Here is a 25,976-nt window from a genome sequence, read left to right on the forward strand (position 1 = left end):
AAAATGAAGAGAGATTTTGATAAATTCAATCTTGACTGTTGATTAAACTACATCTTACTTGCTGTTATTTTAATAACAACATGTTAGCCGAATCCATAATTTGAGTATCCTAATTCCATAATTGAGGCCTTAATTAAAGACAATTGAGTAACTTTTTTTTTAATTTATTATTTATCATAATTGAGGCTATAATTGTTTTCATTCTCTCTTTTTTATTTTTTTTATTTTATAAAAAGAAACTTAATTATATTATAGTTATTTGGGGCCTTAGGCAATGAGGAATGCTAGGCTTACAAACAAATTTTACAGAAAAACTTTTACAAACTAATGTGGCACAACATGATTGTATATAAAATAAGTTCAAATTTTGAAAAACTTACTCATGTTGTGCCACATCAGTAATCAGTTTGTAAAAGTTTTTCTGTAAAATTTGTTTGTAAGCCTAACACTCCTCTAGACAATTGCCTAATTTGCCTAAGCATTGAGTTGGCACTGGATAAGAGAATGACTTTAATTTTAAATAATAGAGATACACTTTGAACTCCTATGCTAAAGCTCCTCTATCTTTATCTTGTGTTTGAGTAGATTGACTTGGATTTGAACTAGACTTATTTAGGCTCCTTCTAAACAATTTCCAACGGGTATGTGCTACTATAGTCACGTTTAAATAGAGTAGCTATAGTTGGTTGCCCCACTCCTACCCTTTTTAATTAGAAAAAAAAAAAAAATTGAGTAAAAAAAGTCCTAATTGTATTTGAGAAGAATGTAAGAAATCACAATTTTATCTCACAATTATCATACAATGCCAACCAACTCTTGCATTAGTCTTTGTTTTTTTAAAAAAAAAATCAAAACTTGTTTGGGGTTGTTACCATTTGCATTGTAGAATAATTGTGGGATAAAAATACGTATAAATGATAGGGATACATTCCAACTCATTAGGGTATTAGTTTATTTGAAATTAAGATTAAGTTATTTGAAATTAGGATTAGGATTAATTATGACATTTAGATCTCATCTTATTATTGTATATCTATTTAGCTAAATTATGATCTTCTCCTACTCTAAATGGACTATTGTGGTTTTTTTTTTTACCCTAAGTGAAGAATTGTAGTATTTTCTACTCGAAATGAGCTCTCAAATTCCATTTTACGTCACTACCCAACTCTGGATACTTTTTTTTTTTACATGTCCACACAAGAGGGGAAAATAGATTTGAACTAGTGACTTTCGCTTCATAAGGCGTGGTCCTCAGCCGATTGAACTACCCTTAGGTACCATTAATTAGCATTACTCTTCAAGAAATATAGAAAAATATTTATATTTTTAGGACAAAACTAATGGTGTATAATTTTTGTTCCCTTCAAAAAAAAAAAAAAAAAAAAATCAAATAATAACTTAAAATTGGGTAATAAATAATAATGCACTAGCAGACTCGCCGGTCGCCTCGAACCGTCTAGATTCCAACTCAATTCCAACTCAATTCCAACTAAAACGAATCTAGACCAATCAAACGAAAGTGCATGGATTAAACAAATGAAACGAAACAAAAGAGAGAAAAAAAAAAACAAAAAGAAGCCACGTGATCTCTCCCTCCCTCCAAAATCCAAAACTCAAGAACACCTCTCACATTATGTATGCATGCTCTCACGACCACCCATCTGTCTGGACTCTAGATACCTTAGATGTCAGTGAATCTCCTTGAATAACAGGAGCAGCAAAATCTCAGCCTCCCATCCCACCCTCAATCCTAAAACACTTGGATTTCTGTCTACTTTCTTGGGTTTGTTTGTTATGGCTGCAGAAAAGGGTAATGGGAGAGACCCTGGACAGTTCTTCTTGGATGAGGATGGTGATGATGAAGGTATTGATGTGAACAATATTGGTGGCGGCGGTAGCGCTATTAGCAGTGATTTTGAAAATGGCGAGGGTTCGGCTTCTGATGCTTTCGCTTCTCAGCAATGGCCGCAGAGTTACAGGTGGGGATTTTTTTCATTTTTAATAATCTTCGCTGTGTTAGTTTTATAGAAAATATATGTTAGATATTTTCTGGGATATATAATTATATATAACGAGGAAGTTCTCCGAGGCCGGGCAATTCGTGTATACACCCTTGTCTGGTATACCTGCACTTTGTCAGGTAAACCTTGGACTAATGGAAAGTGCTCACTCCACAAGGATCTGGTAATATTCCAGCGCCTCAAGGAGTTGTTTGCACACAAGGAATATATTACAAGGCTTTCCAGATTAATCTGGAAAGTGCGTCTCTTTGAAATGGAATTTTGGTTTTCTTCTTATTGGAATGTGTATTTTCATACATTTTTTGGTTTGTTTGAAAATTTTAGGCTTCATTTGGATCATAAAAAGTACAGGATTTGTTTTTTGAATGAATAAGCATCATTTGTACCAATCAACAACAGATTAAACAACACACTCTCTGATGTTAAAATATAAATTAAATAATTAATTTCATATTTTGCTATCAGCTTATGCTAAAGGTCATTAGTTTGATTTGAAGCTTGACTCTGTTATTCACCTACCATTTCAGTTATATTTCAAGTATTGAACCCCACCAACTTAAGGAGAGTTTGAACTACATGTAAGTGGGAGTGTTATAATGTAAATTAAATGATCAAATTCATTTATTCCTATCGACTTATCGTCCAGAACACAACACCTCAATCCACCATACAACAACAAAAAATAACTAAAGAACCAAGCATCCACTCAGCCACCTACTAACTACCCGTTACAAACTCTGTATCTACCATACATCAGAAACAAACTACTCTTTCTTTACAAAACAAAACTAGAGCTTATTTACATAGTATTCGATCTTGAAATCCCCACCTACAGCATTGAGATTTATTAAGGATCGATTCTTTGAACTCTCCAGCTCCCAAGGCTCGTGTTCTATTTTCCCAATCTTTCCTTTTCAAATTCTGGTCCTCGAAATTCACCACATTACTATGCTTTTAAGTCATTTGTTGGTTTCCATAGGTGATAAACTACAGTCCCAAAAGACAATTTGCACAAACTAACAATTAAACTTCTTCCCTTTAAATCTATAATTCCCCATTTCATCACTTATTCCCAAACTAAAGGAGGGTCACCTACCATACATCTTCTTAAGACTTCTCTCCAAACTCTCTTGCTGAAACTGCACTAGAAAAAGAGATGATCCCTATCTTCAATACACCCTCTGCAGAATGTGCATAGAGTATCACCTTTATAGCCCCACTGCAATAGCCAATCTCCAGTGGATAAACTATTCTTCATAGCAAGCCATAAAATGATTGCATGTCTCAGTATAGCAAGAGGAAACCACACCAGTTGCCACCAATAAACTTCAGCTTGCTTTGATCTAATAGCATCCCATGTCTATACCTTTCTTAGAAATAACCCATATTGGCTTATCATTATCACTCCTCTCAACCAAATCTAGCTTTCCCTGAATCTTTACCAAGTCATCTGACCTTGCCGTTGGCCAAAACTATTCTCTATTCTTCATAACAGTTGCCAGTTTTGCATTAATAGAGCTCCGTATTATATATTGCTCAGAATCCATATATGTCAAAAAGAACTCCATCCAGATGCCATCTATCCATCCAAAGATGAATAGATTTTCCATCCCCTACATTGAGCTTTGTAAACCCCATTGCAATTTCTTGAAGTTTAAGCAACTTTCTCCAACTCCATGAGCAATTCTAAGGGATCTTAATTTGCCAAAAACTCTCCCCCTTCAATGAATTCTCTCTAATCCAAGCAATCCACAAGGGTCCAGCTTTGGAGACTGAACCAAACAGTCTGACTAGTTTTCTGTTTCTGCTGTTTGGTGTTTGTAATATTAATGCACAATTAATTTGGGGATTGCTAGTGATAGTCGTGACTGAATGCCATTAAACTCCAAATTTTCGTATCAGGTATTCGTCACTCTCCAACAAGTATGCCTTTATTGGGTAATACAGGATTTCAATTGAGTTAACATTGTCTAATTAGTCTTCTTGAGTTGTGATGTGAGTCAGTAATCTTATTCAACTTGTAAAATATTTGTCATCTTATCCTTAGTTTGTTACTTTAGGCATCATAGTGCTGAACTGAATTTACAAATCCAAGATCAATAGATATCGAATAATTTTGTATTTTTTTCCTTATTCAGATTCAATAAAAAATGAGTGGAATTTCATTTCAGACTAAATTTTTCGATCCAAAAATGTGTCCAAGTTGTATCAAAAAAGTTTTAGACTGGCAATGGTTTCTTTTCTACCACTTTAAAAGTGCATGGGTCATTTACAATGTAATATAACTAGATTGCATGGAAGCATTTTGGCTTAGGGGATGATAATTCCATTAAATCAATTTCCTTGTGCCAGCTGAGGGACTATGCCCCCTATTAAAGTTTATGGTGAACTGTTTTGGATGATGACATTTGAGAGGTCAGTGTTGAATAGCTTGATGAGCACTTTCAAAGAAAATCTAACTATTACTAGCCCTGTTTTTATATGCCGTGTTTGTTACAGCTTCTGAGAGTTGTGAAGGATTGGTTTGGTAATTCAGTCTTCTGATTATATTATAATGTTTAGTGATCTCTGTGGCAGCTAATAGTTAACCATGCTTGTTGCTTACTCTAGAATGTGTTGTATAAGACATTGATGCAATCTTGTCCTAACATTTGGTACATACATACGAAGTACAAATAGTTATCATGCTCATATGTCCTAAAGATGTTACTTGAAGTTGGAGGAAAACACTTATACTTAGAGATATTGCTAAGAATCTCTTAAAGTTTAAGGTTGGGGATGGTAGCAAAATCTTCCTTTGGTTGAACCTATGGCATCAGGATGGTGTGCTTAGAAGTAAACTTGAAGCTAAATTGTCAAGTGTTATTAGAGACTTAGATTGGTTTTGGCAGCCTGCAAGGTTGAATGCTTTGGTTGATGTTCAAAGCAAGCTGCATTTGCTAAATCTGGGGGGTAGGGTTACTCCAATTTGGCTGGCATCTAAGTCAAAGAGTTATTCTACTAGGGGTACTTGGGAAGCTATAAGAGAGAAAAAAATCTGAAGTTGATTGGTGGAGCTTGGTTTATTTTTCTTTGGCTAGCTATAAAGGACAGTCTTACCACTGGGGACAGAGTTTTGAAATGGGGAGCTCAAGGTGAATACAAATGCCTTTTTTTTGTAGAGGTTGCATTGAAAGCAGATCACTTGTTCTTTGGCTGTCGCTATAATAAAAGGCTTTGGAAAGCTGTTATGGAAAAATGTAATCAATCACATATTTCTCTGGTGTGGGATGATATTTTGGATAAGGGAGTAAGGGAATGGAAGGGAAAAAGTATTAGAGCTGTGAGCTGTGAGCAAACAGCAGCACCCCATGCTTTTGTGGAAGGGTAACTTCAAGGATAACAGTGAAAATAAAGCTCTTTGTGCTGGCCTAATTAGCTGTTGTTTTCGGTTGGTTTAGATGTGTTGTTCCCTGTTCTGTGAAGCTGCTGTTTCTGCAAAGCAGAAATTGCAGGAGGTTGCTGTCCAAGAGCTGTTGCCTTTTCAGATAAGCTTGTCTGTTTTAGTTTTGGTGTTGGTTTTCTCCTTTGTGAGTTGTATTTCTGTTTAGCCACTTGATATACGCTATAAAATTTGTTCCTAGTATGTGACCAACGTGAATTAACTGGCAATTACATTGTTGGGATACTGTTTCAGTTGGTTTCTATGTTCATTCAAATCTGCAGATGAGTGTTTTGCACACACGAAGTAAGCAATCCTAAGTAACTTCTAGAATTATAGAATTTGAAATGAGTGTTTTACACCTGTGAGAAGAAGAATATTGATATTCGCTGAAATAATGTATGATAACTTAAGCATCCAAATGCAATGCAGGAAGTACTCAACCTATGTAGATTGAATGCACTCAAGTACTCAACCTTTTTCTCTCCTTGGTCTTTTTTCATTTTCTGGCAGAGAGACTACTGATTCTTATACCATCTCAGCATCACCAAGTATTGTACATCTTGGACAAGGTCTACGTGCTATATATTCAAGCTTTGACGATCGTACTAAAAGCAATTTAGACCTGGATGGAAAGTCTCCTTTACTCTCTGATTATCAGAAGGAAGACTTGGATAGTATCTCAAGAGCACAATCATCACTATCACAGAGAGCCTCATTGTATAAACAGCAGCTTACTGGGGAGCTACCCATTGGTCATGGGTGTAGCCTTACTCAGACTGTCTTCAATGGTAACCTATGTTAATCTAGGGTTCTCTTACTATTATAATTGATATACCTGAGGTTCTTTTTGATATATAATAGGCTCCACCACTGATGGAGAAATTCCTGATATTTGTGAAAAGTTGTCAGTAAAAAATATTCATTGCAGAGGGAGAATGTCTAATGTGTAAGACAAATTTTCACACTGGTTTATCTACTTATGTTTCTCATACCATGGAAAGCAAAGTTTCAACTTTGAGTAATAGCTCACCTGACTGAAAATCTTATGAATGAGGTTTTTGTCATCCGTTTATGCTCTGTAATTTGAAGTTTTATCTTTGGGCTGTCTTTGGAATAATGATGCAGGAATTAATGTACTGGCTGGAGTTGGGCTTCTTTCTACTCCTTACACTATAAAAGAAGGTGGCTGGGCAAGTTTGGTAGTGCTACTTTTTTTTGCAGTTGTATGTTATTATACTGCCTCCCTCATGAAATACTGTTTCGAGAGCAAAGCAGGTATCATAACCTTCCCGGATTTAGGAGAAGCTGCCTTTGGAAGATATGGACGTCTTTTCATATCTGTGAGTTGCTTGTAACTTCAGATGGAAGCACAATATCTTGTTTATAAGTTGCTCAAGATAGTTCTTTATAGTTATTGATGGCAAAACGCTGCTAATCTATCTATTCTTCCTTTTCAGATAGGGTCCGTTTGGGTATGTGATTTCAAAACGTACGATTTGAAAACACGAATTTTAAAAATGCGTTAAGCATTTGGTAAAATTGTAATTTGGCCTTTAAAATTTCAATTTAATCTTTAAAATTGTGTGTTTTTAAAAATGCACCTCATTGCCTATGATTTGAAAAGTAGATTTTTGTTCATTTTTAAATCACAATATTTTAAAAAACACTCCCAAATGATGCATTTTTGGCTGATTTGATTTAAACTTAAATTTTTTGTTTACAAAATTATAATGCCAAACGCACTCTAACTGGACATTGTATTTGGTGCAAGTTAACTATCTACTTTACATGTTTTAGTTGAAATTTGATGGTTTCAATTTTATGTAATGTTTGGTTGGCTCATTTTGTATTTCAAGACATGATATTAGTCTACAATAAATTTATTCTGTCGATAGTGGTAATCTTGGGAGATGAAAAAGAATGCTACATATATGCTGTTTGTTTTACTTATATCTCGGTTGTTTGTTTTGTATCCAATATCTCTGATGTTAATGTATTTTTGGATCTTGTTGCAGATTGTTTTGTACGGTGAATTATATGTAAGTGACACACTTATTCTGATTGGTTGAACCCTATGCCCTTAGTTCTTAGTCAGGTTGATAAGATTTGTTTTCCATATGTGCAGTCCTATTGTGTCGAATTTATTATCTTGGAAGGAGATAATCTTACCAAGCTATTTCCTGGAACATCATTGGATTGGGGTGGTGTTCATCTGGACTCTATGCACTTGTTTGGAATTCTAACTGCCCTGATTGTTCTGCCAACTGTTTGGTTGAGGGATCTCCGTGTGATCTCATACCTTTCAGGTGTTATAAACTTGTTCTGTCAGGTCTCCATTGAGTTCATGAAATTATGCAAAAATCTGAATTATTGTTATCTATTTTGCAGCTGGTGGGGTGATTGCAACAATTTTGATATTTCTGTGTGTAATTTTCCTTGGTACAACAGATGGAATTGGGTTCCATCAAAGTGCTCAGACAGTAAAATGGAGTGGCATTCCATTTGTCATTGGTGTGTACGGATTTTGCTTTTCCGGGCATTCTGTGTTTCCAAATATATACCAATCCATGGCTGACAAGACGAAATTTAACAAGGCAATCGTAATATGGTGAACAAATTTGTGGTTGTAATTGGACACTTACACCTTTTGCTTGCCTTTCTATCTCTCATGGCTTAGCCTTTTCTTTTTCTGCAGTTTTCTTTTATGTGTCTTGATATATGGGGGTGTCGCAGTCATGGGATATCTCATGTTTGGTCAAAACACATTGTCCCAGATAACTTTGAATATGCCACCAGACGCTTTTGTTTCCAAAGTTGCAGTTTGGACAACCGTAAGTATGAGATTTGTTGATTCTCTTTGAAAATGGGATTTTCTGGGTTGGTGACTATTTTATGTGATTTATAAGCAAGACTTCTTACTTTCTGGCAGGTTATAAATCCGTGCACTAAATATCCTTTTTGCAAATATTATTCATTATTGTAATCAAATTAGACTACATTGCTTTGTCATTTTCTGCATTTATTTTGTTAATTTGATTCCTTGACATTGAACAAATATGCACTGTTGATGAACCCTTTGGCAAGAAGTATAGAGGAGCTGCTGCCTGTGAGAGTTTCAACTAGCGTGTGGTGTTTCGTTCTCCTAAGAACAACACTTGTCATTTCTTCGGTTTGTGCAGCCTTTCTTCTTCCAGTTTTTGGTAAAGTTTTGGAATTTGACTTGATGCAAATACTTCAAGATTTAGTTTCATCTTATATTTGTTAGACAGTAAAGGGTATCAAAATATCATCAGAAAATCAGACGCTTCTGGACAAAAAAAAAATGTCTTTTGTGTAAATTTCATATTATATGATTTTCTTTAAGTTGTTCATTTGCCTGCACAATTTGCTATATAACCTATTCAGCAGTCAACTTGCTGCATCAACTATGGAATCTAAGGGAAACTATATTCTCTGGCTTCATAAGCAATAAAAATCAAGTAGGGAAGGTTGTGTATATTTGAAGTAGTTTTTGATAAAATTGGGAGTTTTAGATTTTTGACCACATCATTCCAAAGTCAACTATGCTTCACAGTGGGATATAGGTGTGGGGGTGATGTATCATACAAGATTGCTGATGTTCCTGTGAACTATTGACGATTAATTTCTCGTACTTTCTTCTTAGAAAAACTTTCTAGTTGTAAGGAGCTAGTGAAAATAGCTGCTTCTGTTGCCTCTTTCTTATTCCTGACCAGCTTCACCATCTTCTGGTGCTGAGTGACTGAACTCGATCACTCAGTAGTCGTTCTGTTTTTGTTGCAGGTCTTGTAATGGCTTTAATTGGTTCTCTCCTCAGTATAATTGTGGTAAGCATACACTTTTGTCCAATAAATACATATTTGTATTCCACAAATTTCAATTTCTTGTAAAAGAATTCCAGACAGTGAATTAAGTATAAGATTCTACATATTTTAATGGTGATTCCTTACAGAACACTTCATTAAATAAAGAGTACTGAGGACAAAATGACAGAAAATAACATTTAAGTTTCTATGCCAATGTAGTTTGTTTATTTGATATAATCTAAACTTGCAATACAGAATTCACTCGGTTTATGGTATTTTGTTCTTGAATAGTGATGTTTTCTGCCAACATGAAACAAAACTAACATGTTTTATGTAATGGATGTTGCTTTCATCCAGGCAATAATAATGCCTGCTTTATGTTTTCTAAAAATTGTGGGGAAGAAAGCTACAAGGACACAGGTAAGCAGAGTTTTTCCCAATATATTCATTATTATGCAAAATCATCTTGCAAGAAAATTATCCTACACATTCAGGAGGAAGAATCCGTTTGACTGATTATTACAAAAAACAAAGAGATTGGTTATTCCTGAATTGTAATTGACTGATTATTCCTTTCAAACTCCTACAAAACCAAAAGAAAGGATTTCTGTTTGACTGGATCTTGAGGCTGCATGGCTTTAAAAGACTAATAAGTAATACCAAATTTGCAGTCATAAATACCCCCCTGAATGCATTTTCAAGTCTCACTTGGTTGCTTGAATCAAAATTCATTGAGACATTTATTTAATATATTTCCCATGCAAGACCGGCTCTTAGAGTCTGTTTGGGATTGTGTTGAAAATAAAATTTGTTTATAGAAATAGCCTCATTTTCAAGCTTCCCTCATAAAGCAGTTTTGAACTCTGTTAGAGCAAAAAGTGCTTTTCAAATTTCTTTACCAAACCAACAATCTTTTTTCCTAAAAGTGCTTTTTAAGTACTAAAAACACTTTTTACGTTTCTTTTTGGAATTCCAAACATGTTTTTACAATAGGGCATGTTTAAGTAGAGTTTCTTTTTGTGTTCTTGCACTCTTCCAGAAAAGCCAGAGCCTCTATGTAACTTACTGTTTTCATGTCCTTTTTTGCATGTATATTGGATTGGTTTCCTTTGTTTACACTAATTTTCTTCCTCCACATAATCAGATTGTTTTGAGTACCACAATAGCTGTATTGGGCACCATTTGTGCAATTCTTGGAACATATTCGTCTGTGTCAGACATTGTGAAGAGTTACTGAAAGATTCATCTGGTTCAACATCTCAGTAATGCTGATGGGTACTTATCCCATGTCTCTTCTTTTTTCATCGCACCAAATATTCAAGTCAATGATAACCAGGAATTAGACCTTTTTGGATGCTGATGTGCATTATTTTATTTACATGTAGCCTTTAAGGACTTGTATTAAACACTTTTTTTTTTTTCTTTTTTTTCTTTTTTTTTTTTCTGGTAAACACATCGATCAATATTTATAACATGCATGTGCTAATGGCAGTAGATTGGATACATTGGGCTTGGAATGTGTACGATTTTAAGTGCTTTATATGGATTAAGTCTAATTTTAATCATGTGTATATAAGCTTTTGGACATTATTCTCTTGCAAGCCAGTTTTTAAGGCCTGTGGGATAAAGTGGGCCGCCGTGAACGTCAAATTTAGAAACGTGCTGATATGTTACAATTCCAAGTGTTTTGCATGAATTAAATGTAATCTTAATGAATATAAGCTTTTGACATTCTTTCTTGTAAGCTGATTTTTAAATGTGAGTTGTACCTAAAATTTATATATGAATAAAGCGGAATGAGTATATAAGCTTTTAACATTCTTTCACTCTTATTTATATTAGTTGGTGCTAATTTATATCATTTTTCGGCCAAATGAGGTTGATGTAGTTGAAGTGTACTAGAAGGCATTATTGCGCATTAGATTGCAGGCACAGAGCACAGAAATCAAACTGAATTGGCATTTGTCATTTTCAACTTTTGGATTGAAGCCATTAAAATTCACATGTAGACTAGTAGTCTTCTATCTTCAAAAGGTGTAAAGTGGGATTTACATTATTCTGTGATAAATGACACGGCATGTATCACTTTTTTTAATATGTTCGTATAAGGGATGAAGAATTCGAACTAGTGACTTTTGCTTTATAAGACAAGGTTTCTAGCTGATTGACTTGCCCCTTAGAAATACGAAAAATTGTATATGAGAAAATGGGGTTGTACTAAGAATTTTTTATAAACATAAAATGATATTGATTATCATATCTTCATATTATTAAAAAGAAAAAACAGAGAAATTCAAACCAGTAAATCCTATTTTATGTCATGTTGACGAGACCTTTTTTTAAAAAAAAAAAAAAATAGTTAACTTTTATGTCACATCAAAACACTTTTTTAATTCAAAAACAAAAAACACCACCTAAAACACATTAACAAACATAGCTAATGTACTTTTATAATTATCTAATTTTATGTGTTAAAACAAGACTTTGCAACAAAATGGGGCAGGGTGTCTTAAAAATAATTTAGTTGTTCATATTGTAAGACTACGTTTGGTACACAGGATTAGTACATTTTAGGAATAGGAATGGGTATTACTAAGAATACAAGAAATTGAAATTGAATAATTATTCATATTCTTTGGTTTGGTAACAACATAAGCAATGACAATGACAATGGCATGTGTATTCCTTATTTCCTTTCACTTGAATACATGAATGAAAGCTTTATGGGGTGTTTTTTTTCTTTCTTTTCTTTTCTTTTCTTTTTTATTTTTTTATTCCTTATTTCCTTCCACCTGAATACATGAATGAAAGCCTTCTGGGGTGTTATTTTTTTTATTATTATTTTTTTATTATTTTTAAGGTCTGAGAAGAAGAGTGATTGGCAATGGCCTGGTCTTCTCTTTCCCAAGGTAATCAATTATGATCATGCAAAATTAATATATATTTTTAGATGATGATCAGAAAATATGCACGCAATCTGTTTGATTATAGGGTGGGTGGGAAAATTATGAGACCGTTGAGGAGCAAGCAAAACGGAACAGGATCCTCTTCAGTCTATTTTGGATTGGAAAATATTCAGTTTATGGTTAAGATTTCTTCTTAAAAATCCTAGAGTCACAAATGAAACACATGTCTCACTAGCAAAAAATAATAATAAAATATCATTTCATATTAAAAGAAAATAAATAATAAAATAATAATTAAAAAAAAAAGGGTGGTTGGCCACCCCATCTTGGCCATAGGGGGTGGTCGGACCACCCCATTTTAGCTGGGAGTGGCTCTCAAGCCACCCCTTAATTTGTTATAATTTTGTTTTTTAATTATTTTTAAAATATATATAATATTTTATTATTATTATTACTAATGGATAAATGTCCTATTTATGATCTCAAAATATCTCTAGAAAGATCCTGACCATTAACTAAATATTCTCTAGTTCAGAATAGACCAGAGGATCATATTTCTAATAAAACATAAGCTTTTAATGGTATGAATAAATCAAAAATACTACTTTTGTTTCCTTTTGCGGGTGCTTCTTTCTTTATTCATAGATAATATGATCCATGCAATTTTTTTAAAAAAAAAAATTGTAAATTTTAAAATTATGTGAATTTATGCATTTTTTGCATTGAACGGTTTTAAAAATGTTACATATTAAAAATCTTCGTGTTCTTCTTGTATCCTCCTAATTCTAAGTAGATATTATTTATAAAAACCAAGTGAGAGAAATAAGAGCAATTGTCTTTTTTTAAAAAATAAAATAATATCCACCTATCATTTCCCTATTAAAAATGTGACATGTTACTAAAGCAGCCAAAAAGAATTCTCTTTCTAAAAAGCTTCTTCTTCACTTCTAAAAAAACACTTATTGTTCATAAAATAAAAAGGACAGTTTTTTGCTCAAAACTTATATACAACATAAAACTCAAGAATCTGATGAAAATATACTCAATTATTATTAGTCACATGTCACATTTTTAATAGTTAGCATTTTTCAAGTCCTAATATATTCACATGCTATTTAAAAAAACACATGCTTATTACAAAGCAAAGGGCCACATGTGACATTTTTATAGACCAGATTAGAACAAGTTCTTTCAACTCAGTTTAAAGGAAATCTTTGCCCTTAAAAATTACTTAGAAATTTTGACATGTTTGTGTAGCAGTTCCATATTGTTTCTTCCAGTATTTTCTGGGGTAATAATTTTTTAAGAGCAAAACCCTGCAAGATGAGTTCAGTCCAGAAGGGTTATATATGCAAAGCTGCCATGTTTGCTTTGCTTGTGAGGGAGGAGCTGGAGTCTTGGCCAGAACAGAGCATTCCTCAAGCAAAGGAGCGTTGCCAGCACCTATGGATGCGAGAGGCCCTTGAGGAAGAGAACCACCTTGTTTCGCCTTGCTCCACCCCAGATGAGAAGAATTGATGAGGAATTTCTAGGGTTTTTTTTTTTTTTTTTTTCTTTTTTCTTGTGTGGACATGTCAAAAAAATAATGATCATAATAACATAAAGATTGGTTGGAATTAACCCGTTTAATAAGCAGCTCAATGCAAGGTCAAGACCCATGGGTGACCTGTTTTACCCATATAATAATCAATTAATGTTGTTTTCTTTTACAATAATAATAATTTCTTTTAAAAAAAAAACACTAACGGCTAGGTTGGCGAGTCAAACAAATTATTCATTATTTGAGTTAGTTTTCAAATAATGGGTCTAATAGGCCGAGTTTGGGTCAACCTATTTACTAAATGGGTTACATGGTCTAGTCTGGTCAACTCAACACAACATGTTTAACAAATGGGTCGTATCACCCCCTTATTTAAATGAGTTATGTAAGAGTTGAACAGTTTAGCTTGTATAACTAAACTAATTGTCTCATAATTGACTTTTAATGAGTTAGCAGATTAAGCGAATCGACATAAACCTGAAACGCCAACCCTAATTGATAAGTGAAAACCCTATCTCAAAATAACAACACAGCTTTATAACACATACATTCTTTTTTTTTTTTTTTTTTTTATTTTGACATGTCCTCCACACAAGAGGAGTGTAAGAGGAATTCAAACTAGTAACCTCTGTTTCATAAAGTGTAGTTCCAGTCAATTAAGCTACCCCTTGAAAACTACATACATTCATTCTCAAATACATAGAACAAGCATTTCATAATTAATTGCAACATTATTTTACACATAAAAAATCTGATATCATTGATTACATAAGTCATGGATACAAATCAAAAGTGGTCCAACTGTGCATGGTGCTACATGTAAACCAAAAACTGAACAATCATAGTTACTCCAGGAGGCTAGTTCACCAACTACTTTGTTTGCCGGTTTCCTGCACCGGTATCCTCTGAGAAATAATATTTTATAGGTTGAAGGTAAGTTCACGACTCAATAAGTAAACAACACTGTTGGCCCTCTTTTACTTTAATAATTTTTCCCCTATCTTTTGTTTGAGTAGAAAAATAAAATAGCCAAGGTAATAATCGCAAATACATGTTGTCTAGAAGCATCATAAGTCAGTCATAAGTTGATCACCACAGTAGATTAATCGAGCAAACATAAACAGGATTCTGGTTAATTTGTTGCCATTTCACTTAAAATAAAAAATAAAAAATAAAAAAACTTTGTATTAACTTCATTATTCCTTAACTTTTTTCAACTAATAAAAACTAACTTATAATTGTAGAAAAATTGTGTAAAAAAATGGGACATCGTCATTTTTTATTAAGAATGTTGAGTGTTCTCCTGATCTTTAAGTGAATATTATTTTTAAAAACTGGGTGAGAGAAATAAGGGATCGATGGGGCCAATTTGTTTTTTACTTTTTTTGAAAGTAATATTTACTTAGGAGCAAGAAACACCATAAGAATATTTAAAAAAACATATAGTATTTCCCCTTTTTTATTAGTCGACAAAAGTTAAGGAATAATGAAGTTAACACAAAGCCTACTCTAATGAAACACAATCAATCTTCTCAGCCTTTTCTCTTGAAATTTTTCTTATTAAACTTGATATCGCTCTATCTCTCTCTCTCTCTCGTCCTTTTTTTTTTTTTTTTAGGGGAATCTTTCATATTCATTTTTTGAAAAAAGATCAAGAGTATAAAGTTCTTACATCAGAGAGTATAAAACTCTAATAAATCATAACCAAAACTATGAAGTTACAACGTCATAGAGACAAACATAAAAATCTTTCAATTAAATCTTATATATAACTTCAACATTTGCTAATACATATGACCCAAACTTCAGTTATATAACGTATCTGCTCCAGGCAAACTCAATCTAATACATAGATAGCCCATATTCCCAACTTTTATTTTATCAGCCATGGAAGTAAAACCTTCACACTGAAACTAATCATCCTTGACCCAAAGGCCAAGATAAAAACCTTCACCCCAAAGATCGCTCATGAAAGTAGATCTAAGGAGAATTCAAACCCTTATTCAAAAAATAATAATAAAAATAAAATTAAAAATAAAATAAAATAAGCCAACAAATAGCTACAACATTCGAGGCGAGGGAGGCAAAGCACATTGGCCGACACGTGGTGGACAAAATGGAGTCGTTTCCAGTTGAGTAGACTAGATCTAAATTTGAAAAATTAGATCTAAAGTCCAACTGATTCCGATGAGGCGAAGAGCGGTGCAACACGGTAGAGGATGGGCAAAGGCAATGCAGCATAAACAAAGGGATAGTAACTGGTCGAAAAAAAAAAAAAAAAAAAAAAAAAAAAAAAAAAAAAAAAAGGACAAAAAACCTAGTGCCGGCCCAGCAAAATATATTGTATTCTTTTTCGTCCATCTTAATTCGTGAGTAAAGATTATTGAAAAATAAATTAAAAAAAAAAAAAAAAAATAGCATTTCTTTTTTCATATACTTTTTACACTATTTGATGTGGTCGGATGTCGACCTCAATTTCTGAATTTGATGCTGATGGTCTTACGATGAACAAGTCGTCAAAATAGTTGTATGTATTTCCGTGCATGATATTTTGAATCCTGAGAGATAAATGTGGGTAGAAATCATTTATTGTTCATTAAAGACAGCTATAAAGTCAATTATTTAAAAAAAAAAAAAAAGAAGAAAAAAGTAAGAAAGAAAGAGATAGCAAGGACAAACAGCAAGTAATACGCTACCATCATCATGATTGTGGTAGCTGCCAAGTCCTTATAATTAAAAAAATTATTAAAAAATAATAATAATATTTCGTTTTTTTTTTTTTTTAAATGGTAGCAAAGATATTCTACAACCGAAGAAAAGCTTTAGACGAGTTGTCTCATGTCTTGTCACTTTCAGAAGTGGCCAATGTGTTATAATGTATTTATTTGAAATTTTTAATACGTTTCATATAATCTCTTTTATATATATATATTTTTTAATGGTAACTTTAATTTATATTCTTAAATTACTAAGCGATTTGAGAAGTCTTTAAACTTCAAAACTTCTCAATTTGAACTTCTAAATTTTTAATTGCAATCAATTTGACCCCCTTCATCAGATTTTAAACGTTAAAAGTAACGCAATGACACTTATACTCCTGATTTTTTTTATAAAATTTTAAATTTACCCTTGATTCCAAATTTAAAAAAAAAAAATAGTGATATTTTAGTATTTTTAAGGGTAAATCAGGGAAGTTAACGGCTATTTTGTGGTGATATAGTTTGATGTAATTATTTTGTGGACTAAAGTCTATTTTTAACTTGTTGGTTTTTGTTGATTGGTCCACTTTTGGGACTAATGATTCATTTAATGAAAAGTTATGAGAAATTTTCAACAAATACGACATTTGAAAAATATAACTATTGAAAAATATGATTGTTATAAAGTACAACCATTTCAAAGATTGTTCGAAAAATAATGACCATTGAAAACTTATTGTGCTAAAAGGATTACTATTGCAAAAATAAAGAAAGAAATGTGATTTTTAGAAAAGAAATAAAGATAGAATCAATAAGAATATTTAAAATGATATAAATAAAAATATAGTTAATTGGTTGTAGGGTACCTTTAAAAACCCATTAACTAAACTAGATAAAGTGAGTTTTGACTCTCCATTTTGCATAAAAATTTGCATAAACCATTGTGATTTGTGAGTGATCGAAAATGTTACTTTAAAATATATTTTGTTATGTATTTTATTTGCTTTGGAGTAAACGCAAAAAATTCTTAAACGTAAGAAATATTTTCAATATTTAATAGTAAACAAAGCCAATATCAATACCATATCAAGTTCATTTAACCTAATTGAAGACTCTGGAAGAGCACTCTTAATCCTAAATATTTTTTGGGATGTTACATAGATCCGGTCAAAGTGTATAGAATAAACAAAAATAAACTGATAATCTTCACTTTGGGTGAAAGTAACCACAATACAAATCTCAACTAGAATACCACAGTACAAACACATAAACTTTCTTCTCTACTTAATTACTCCTATTCTACTAACATATTTATAAGCACTAAAAATGAGCTATCAAGAATTCTAGATGCCCAAGAATATTCCATCAATGTAAGGGCACAAGCCGCACAACAATGCAAGAATTTTCCATCAAAGAGACCAACATGCAAGAATGCGTTGTCAAGGAGAGAGACATGCTAATAGGATGTAATACCATGATGACAAATACCCAATGATACAGTACAATGATGATAGAAATGCAAGAATACCATACCATGAGGACAACAATACAAGAATGAAGCAAAATGGGAAAGATTATGGTGGCATTTATACAAGGTCAGTTTGCATCGACTTTCCTAAATATGATGGAAATGATCCATTCGGTTGGTTATATCAAGCTATTTTTCTTTTATGACAGAAATTTTCTCCAAACTGGTTTGGACAAAATATCTTTCAACCCATTTAAAATAGTGACAAGTGTCTATAAATATTTAAAAGACACATTAAAATTAGTCTAAATTAGTAAACTGCTATTAATAATGTTAAGAATTTAATGTGCATTTTAAATGTTTATAGACACTTGGCACTATTTTAAATGGATTGAAGGATATTTCCTTCAAACTGGTTTGAAAGAAATTTTTGTCATTTCATAAAACCCCATATAACCAGAAATTTTTTTCTTGCTTTTTTTTTTCATATGGAATGCAGAGCCTTAATGTGATTTCAAGAAATGCATAGCTCAGGATCCTTGCCTAATTGGGAAGTTTCATCTCAATACCTTTAAGATAGATTTGGGGATAGTTCTTATGATGACCCTATAGAGCCTTTAACTAGATTAAAATAACAATCCTGTATGGAGGAGTATAAGTGCAAATTTGAAGCACTATCAAATAGATTGAGGGAATTTTCAAAAACTTATAAGCTGAGTTGTTTCTTAAGTGGTATAACAGAAGAAATTAGACTACCAATTAGGATGTTCACTCATAAAACTTTGTTGACTGCCTATAGGTTAGCTAAAATACAAGAAGAGCATGTTTCAAATGGGAAAAGGAATTATAAGAACTCAAATATGAACTTTCCTAATTCAGGGAGTGTCAAAAGTGAGTGTTGCTACTACTAACCAGCCTACTGTACGTGGGGCCTTTGAAGGCCACTGTTCCTATTCATAAAATTTCCCAAGCCCAAATGGAAGAAAGGTGAAGGAAGGAATTGTGCTACAATTGTGACTCTAAGTGGCTTATAGGGCATGAGTTTCAAAAATCCTAAATTGTCCTTAATTGAAAGTGTAGAGTTTTTTTGTGAATGGAAAATATGGACAGTAAGAAGAATACGAAGATTCAGGGGCTGATTTAATTTAGCTGCAATGAGGTTAATCCCGAGATTTCTTTACATGTGATTGGGGGTAGCATGTAAAGAAATTTATTAAAGAAAAATTCTTTTCATTGGAATGATGATGCTGAGAATGCCTTTGAGAAGCTTAAAAAGGCAATGAACAACCCTCTGGTTCTCATCCTGCCATATTTTACTCAACCTTTCTTAATAGAGTGTGATGCATCAAGTAAGGGAATTGGAGCAGTTCTAATGCTGAACTAGATACCAATAGCATTTTCAGCCAAGTTCTAAAAGGGAGGTGAATTTGATGTCAACCTCTGAGAAAGAATTAGTTTCTTTGGTGTTAGCTATGAAGAAGGGTATGTAGAAAATTATCTTCGATGCATGATATGTGACAAACCAAAATAGTGGGTGTAGTAGCTACCTCTGCAAAAAATTGCTACAATACCTCATTCCACCACTCTACAAGAGTGACACAATTTGAAGCCATGTTTGGTTACTTACCTCCCCGACTACTTGCCTACATGTCGGAAACTACTAATTGGAAAATGTAGAAGATCAGAGACAAATTGTTAAAGCTCTTGCGAGAGAACCTACGCAAAAGTCAGAATTGGATGAACAAAATAAAAAATTACCCTCCAAAATACACTAATAAACAAAATCGGATTTATCAAACAACATAAGTGGCGTCTTATCTAATCCGTTGTGTTTTGTTTGGTTAGGTGATGTTTGTCTTATAGCTCGTTTGAGATTATGTTAAAAAGTTTAAAAAGTAGTTTTAGTACCTAAAAAACTTATGCCAAACAAAAAAAAAAAATTAGTTAATTTGGTAAAAAATTACAGCACTTTGGCATTTTTACTTTAAGTAGGGCAAAAATACACTTTTTAAAAAAGCTTAAAAATGATTATTTTTTTTTTCTAAGAAGCTTTTAACATCAAAAGCTCTTGACTCTTTTCCATCTTAGTTGTTTTAGTATTGTTATCATTCAGAATATACCTGTGTGCTTTTGTACTTCTTTTTTTCTTGTTGTTTTGTTTTATTTATAATTACTAGTACTTACTACAAAAAAGAAAAAAAAAAAAAGAATATCTATTATCAATTAAATTTTGTCAACTTTGGTGGGTGAGTATAAGCAAATTTGAGTTATTTAGTTTTCGAAATTTTACCAATTTAATTCTGAGTTTGTAGTCACTAAACCTTCTATATATAGAAAGGCAAAGATGGTGATAAAACCCCATGAGAATGATCTCACAATAGGTGTTAGGGCTATCCCACAACGGGATCTTGGGCCTCTCTCAACCCTAAAAGCTAGCTCAAGAGGTGAGACTTTCCTTCACACTTATAAAGTGACCATCAACCCCTTCCACAGCTAATGTGAAATAATTCCAACAATCTCCTCCTCACACATCGGGCCATGAGTCGGAGCAGCGACAACCTGTTTTTCCCGTATATTGTTGAGGTGAAACTTGTTGGTAAACCTAGGCTCTGATACCAGTGATAGGTGGTCATGTGCCTCTTTTAACTCCAAAAGCTAGTTCAAGAGGTAAAGTTTTTCCTCACACTTATAAAGTGACCACTAATCCCTTTCACAACTGATATAAGATAACCCAAACAATAAGTTTACTCAATCGATCATTGAGGGTACACACAAAAAGATAATTGGTGGGGCAAAAGAAGAAGTATTCAGGAGTCTTGCAAAAGGTCAATCAGATATACATGCAAGTTGCCCACGAGTTGAGAAAGCTGTTCGCGAATAACTTATTGAATATGACATATATGGAAAAAGGTGCGACGACTTGATAAAGATTTTATATTCTAGCTAGTCTTCAGATACCAAAAATAAATAAATAAATGAAATATTTATATTCTTCTCCCAAAAAGAAGTTGTAAATGGACTTGCTCAAATTTTCCCAACCTGCATGTAACTGAGAATAAGTTGAAATACCCAATTATTTGTTGGTCAAGGGTTCAAGTACTAGAGTTAGCTCTAGCCATAGTGATGATTGCCTAAAAAGTAGCTAATCAAAAAGTAAAATATTTGTTTTAGATAAAGAGAAAGCAAGTTGCTGGACGTGATTTTTACCTCATATTAATTAGTTAAATATACACAATATGAAAGTTTTATAACATTTGCATTGGAGACGCTCCAAGATTTCTTAATTAACAAAACACTTATTGTTGTTAAATATTGAATTCCCTCAAACAAAAAACTCCTATGGCATCCAAGCTAGCTAGAAGGGCTTGCAGGAAATTAAGCAGATTCTTGTTTCTTGAATCAATTAGAACTATCTGCCAGTAGTGTTTATGATGACTTGATTTTATTCAGAAATTTTATGCAAGTAGTCCTTCTTATGTTGTCCTTCAATGTTTGTCGAGTGCCTGCAGCTCTTATATTGTTTTCTCTCTTACAAATTTGTTGAAAACCTTGCCACTAATGGCACAAAAAGTTACCAACATTATTGCATGTAGTTATATATACAACCATAATAGAGTAGACTTGACTTCCCATTTTGCTGGTGCAAATGCATTAATTCATGCATATTGAGACAGAGAGAGAGAGTGAGAGAGAGCAGATTGTCCGTCAATGTCCTTCTAAAGATGTAATATAGGTACTGAGCTACATTTATAGTTCTCCCCAATGGAAGGTGAGTACTAGCTAGCTCTCTCTCTGTCTCTCTCACAAAGAAGCCACTGACTCAAAACTGTTGTGTACGTACCTTATGCTATAGACGGCTATATGACTATCTAAAGCTAGGGATGATGGAGCTAGCTCTAGGAAACTTTTATATATATATATAAAATTAAGATTGCAATTAGGCTATGTAGGACATTTAAAATTAAAACATACTAACACGCTTCCCAATCCGACGTTCACGTCGACTCACTCTATTTTATAAGCCGTTCTTTCCGTGACTCAAATTCACAATATAATACTCGACTCTGATACTAAATGACGACACAAGTAAAAATTATTCTTAAAAATCGACTTACAATAAGAGGGTGTCTAAAAGTTTATATACACAGACAGTTAAAATTTCACTTGAGTCATGTAAGACATTTAAGATTGTAACACATACATAATACACGTAGATAGAGAGAGAGAAGCTGAATGATGAGTAATGCTATTTTTCAAGAGAATTCCCCAAATCCCTCCTTGGTCATATATAGAAAATCCAATCTTTGAGGAAAACTCCATGATATAGAGTTCAAGGCGACTATATATGTTTTTCTACCACTTATTGAGAGAAGAAAAATCTATTAAATCCCATTTGTAATAGTGATCCTCTCTTATATAGGGATCAATTAATAATATTATAGAAAATGAAAACTGGAGATATATATGATACATATAGACGTCGTCCCCACTAGCAGCTGGTTGCTTTGTATTCACACTCCCTAGCTAGAACGGAAAGCATCTTTTCCAAATGGGCTACAAGCTAGGCTGAGATAGACATTAATTGTTTGTTTTTGGATAACCAATATTTATCACCATTTATCACCATAACAAGACAAAAGTCGAGAAAATGAATCCTAGAAAGTAATCAAAAGACAAAACAGCTCTTATCTTTTGATCCTATATATGTACAAGCTGCAAAGCCATATTAGTACAAGCTACTAGCTCGCTCACGGGAAGCTGAAGTTACATACATGAGTTCCATTCTCATCAGGTCGGCACTAAAAAACATATCTATTTCGTCATTTGGGGACCAGGGCAAATCAATTTCAACCACTAATTTTGCTTTACTTTTCTAACCACATTTTCCACACACTATATATGCCCTTGTCCATCAAATAACTTGAACAGAACAAATGTTTGATGTTGGAAACTATTAATTAATATTTTTCAAATTCTGTGATATTTAATTAAAATAAAAAATAACAACGAATAAAAAGTTTAAACTCAAGACATTTAATCTAATATCATATTTAATCACCACTTGTATGTCTAAAAATTTAATAGAATAAGAAATAATAAATTTAATCATATTAATATTCTAACAAAATTCATGACTAGCTAGCTTTTTCAAACTGTTAAAATATAAATTAATAATGAAATTCATCTCATACTATCGGCTTAAGCTTTTATAAAACTTTATCATAGTATCAAAATAGAGATCATGAATCTCTGTGTCATTCCCTTAGGTTTGTAGTGTACTTGTCTTTGCAAGTGTAAATAAGCTGGCCCCTTAATGCCTGCTTGAACTTTTCCCCATATCTTTGTGGCTTGAGTTTCAACTCCCATACAAATTATTTTAGCTCAAAGATTAGCACTTAAAAACTCTTTTTAAAGAAGCAAAAGTTAAATATTCAAACACCACACCTTAGGCGATTTAGTGGGCAAGGAGTAATATTACAATTGCAGCCCTAGCTAGCTAGAGAGATTATTAGATGTTAATTACTAAAACAAAGCAAAAAACAGATAATACAAAAGAGACAAATACGTTCAATATTTAATAATTAATACAAAATACATATATAAATATATATATATGTATATATGCAACATATATACATATATACAACCTTAATGGTCCTACTAGCTAGGCCTGATCAGAAAGCTTACTGGATCGAGTCAATTGATCACACTGCATCTAGCCTTCTAAGCACATCGACCGGTGGAGATTCATAGAACACACTGGTCGGCAACAACCCCGACAAGCTCTCGATCATCTGTGGGGTGAAAACATCATCCAACGGCTCGAACTGGCCGGGCTGCCCGTGACTGGGGTCCACTAGGGGCACTACCTCCTCCAGCGAATGATGATTCATCATCATCGGGTGATGATGATCGTGGTCATCAGAGACCTGCTGATGATGGCGGCCGCCGGCATCAACGCCGTCGGGGCACTGGAACTTGGCGGGGTCCGGCAATTCGGCGTCCTGGCCGGTGAGCTCTTGTACCAGAGCTCTGAATTGTGAGGCGCTGGTCTTGACCTTCATGGGGTTGGATATGTAGACAACCTTGATGGGGTTGTTTTTCTTGGATTTGGTCTTTTTGGTTGGTTTTCTTCGGTGCAGTTGGTTGTTGTTGTCCATGCCGGTGCGCCAAGTAGCTACAGATAAAACAGTACGGCAAAAGGATAATGTTGTATTTCGCACGCACGAGAGACAGAGAGAGAGAGAAGAAGAAGATGATGAATTGATGATTACTTTTTTTCTTTTCTTTTTTTCTGGGAGAGAAAATGGTGCGACGTGTGACTTTTGAGAGAGAGATTAAAAACAGAGAAATTTAATGGATGAAACAAATAATTGAAAGTGCTTCTGTTGAAGGATCAAGCGTAAATATGGAAACTAAAGCTCCATCTTTTCAGCCGCCACCATATCGCGTCACCCTCACTTCCACATGTTTTTACCCTTTATATTATTTATTTATTTATTTATTTTAAGATCATGATTTGAAGATTTTGAAACTCTATATTTTTAAGACAAATTTTACTTTAAACTCTTAAATTATAGTTTGCTATCGTCTGCTGCGCCTTTTGATAAGACACCTTAAAATTTACTCATTCTGTTAGTTTTACCCGTTAACTTCCAACGAAAATGCTAAAAAAAATTAAATTACCCTTCAACTTTCATCTTTTTTAAAAGAAGAGTGCTACACATCCTAAAATTTCTTCTCAATAGTTGATTCATAAATGATATGTCACCATCCCATAAGATTTATTATTTTGGAAAGTGTGTCACCAATTCATAGGATGGTGACACATCATTTGGAAACTATTTTTTGAAAAAAAAATTTAAGATGTCTAGCATTTCTCTTTTTTTTAAAAAGAAAAAATGGGTCACCATGGGTCAAAAACAAATTTTAATAACTTTATTATTTTTTAAAAAAAATTTAATTTGAAATTAAGGATAAATTTGAAATTTAATAAATAAATAAAAAAAGTCAATGGGTATAAACGTTATTTTATTACTTTTAAGATTTGAAATCTGACGGAATGGATAAATTGATTGAAATTGAAAATTCATGAGTGTAAATTGAGAGTTTTTGAATTTTTTTAAGTTTCTCAAAATACATAGTTGTTTAAGAGTATAAAGTAAAGTTTTTTCATATTTTTAAGTTTAAGACCATCATCTGTTTTTTTTTTAGTAAGTAAATATCAGGTTAAGGAGCATACTTAAACACAAAATTAACGAGTTAAAGAAATTATATCATGCCCAAATGTGATTGTTATGTCTTTCATAAATATGAATAACCAATCTCTTGGGCCTCCACGGTGGTGGTGTCCGAGCTTTTGTTGAGATTATTATTATTATTATTATTTTGCTTTTTGTCCCTTTTTAATTTTATCTTAAGATCATAATTGTATTATTTTTGTTATTTTTATTATTTATTTGAAGGAGATATAGGGCCATAGGCAAAGGTCTTAGATTTAAAATTAATTTTAAACTTGGGTCTTGAAAATCATTAAATTAATGTTAAAAAGCCCAGAAACGTGGTAACATTACTTTTCCAATTAGGAAAGCTTTTTTATGTCCGTAAGATGCACGCGCCAGAGGTGAGATGTAATTTTAGCTGATTTTCGCGCTGTCAGTGTATCACTCAGAAATAATTCTACCACGCGGCCATCTTCCCGGGTAGATGTAGTGACGTCATCGCCTTACGACATGCTGTCGTCGTTAGACTTAAAGTGGCCATGGAGCTGAGCAGGTTTGTTTTCGCATGGCTTCGAGGCTGATCCGAGCCGGCTTATGGGTAACAATCCCATGCGCTTCACCTGCAGCATAAGCCGTGGAATCTATGACCAATGGAAAGTCAACGTAAAAGTTTCTGCACACGTGGAAGAAGATAAGCATCATCTTGGTATGGAAATTTCTATGGAATTGGATCTCCCCGATCCAAAATAGACCGGAGAATATTCAGTTTATGACAAATATTTTTTCTTAAAAATTATAAAGTCATAAATAGGACACATGTTCACTAACCAAAAATAATAATAAAATATTATTTTAAATTTAAAACAATAAT

The 25,976-nt window shown here is 33.1% G+C and overlaps 2 protein-coding genes and 1 pseudogene across 4 annotated transcripts; 2 read left to right on the forward strand and 1 right to left on the reverse strand.

Moving 5' to 3' along the window:
* The first annotated feature begins 1,586 nt into the window (after window positions 1-1,586).
* On the forward strand, window positions 1,587-10,893 carry LOC132162081 (Transmembrane amino acid transporter family protein). 3 transcript variants are annotated; one of them, XM_088511484.1, is made up of 12 exons: window positions 1,587-1,979; window positions 5,956-6,233; window positions 6,571-6,785; window positions 7,461-7,484; window positions 7,571-7,751; window positions 7,834-8,053; window positions 8,141-8,276; window positions 8,375-8,391; window positions 8,497-8,645; window positions 9,247-9,290; window positions 9,627-9,689; window positions 10,414-10,888. In XM_088511484.1, exons 1-12 carry the CDS (start codon window positions 1,795-1,797, stop codon window positions 10,504-10,506), a joined length of 1,605 nt encoding a protein of 534 aa, XP_088367610.1. In that variant the 5' UTR covers window positions 1,587-1,794; the 3' UTR covers window positions 10,507-10,888. The 3 variants fall into 3 exon arrangements, with proteins under 3 accessions (XP_088367610.1, XP_088367608.1, XP_088367609.1); XM_088511482.1 differs by lacking the exon at window positions 8,375-8,391 and having other exon boundaries at window positions 7,834-8,039; window positions 8,538-8,645; window positions 10,414-10,889; XM_088511483.1 differs by lacking the exons at window positions 8,375-8,391; window positions 9,627-9,689 and having other exon boundaries at window positions 7,834-8,039; window positions 8,538-8,645; window positions 10,414-10,893.
* Window positions 10,894-11,475: 582 nt separating this feature from the next.
* LOC132162258 (nudix hydrolase 16, mitochondrial-like) lies at window positions 11,476-13,693 on the forward strand (annotated as a pseudogene).
* A 9,578-nt stretch (window positions 13,694-23,271) lies between these two features.
* On the reverse strand, window positions 23,272-24,254 carry SIB2 (VQ motif-containing protein). Its single transcript, XM_059572024.2, has one exon. The coding sequence runs from the start codon at window positions 24,041-24,043 to the stop codon at window positions 23,588-23,590; it is 456 nt and encodes a 151-aa protein (XP_059428007.1). The 5' UTR covers window positions 24,044-24,254; the 3' UTR covers window positions 23,272-23,587.
* Window positions 24,255-25,976: the final 1,722 nt, after the last annotated feature.

Source organism: Corylus avellana, chromosome 10 (genome assembly GCF_965113065.1).
Source record: "Corylus avellana chromosome 10, dhCorAvel1.hap1.2, whole genome shotgun sequence".
Classification (NCBI taxonomy): domain Eukaryota; kingdom Viridiplantae; phylum Streptophyta; class Magnoliopsida; order Fagales; family Betulaceae; genus Corylus; species Corylus avellana.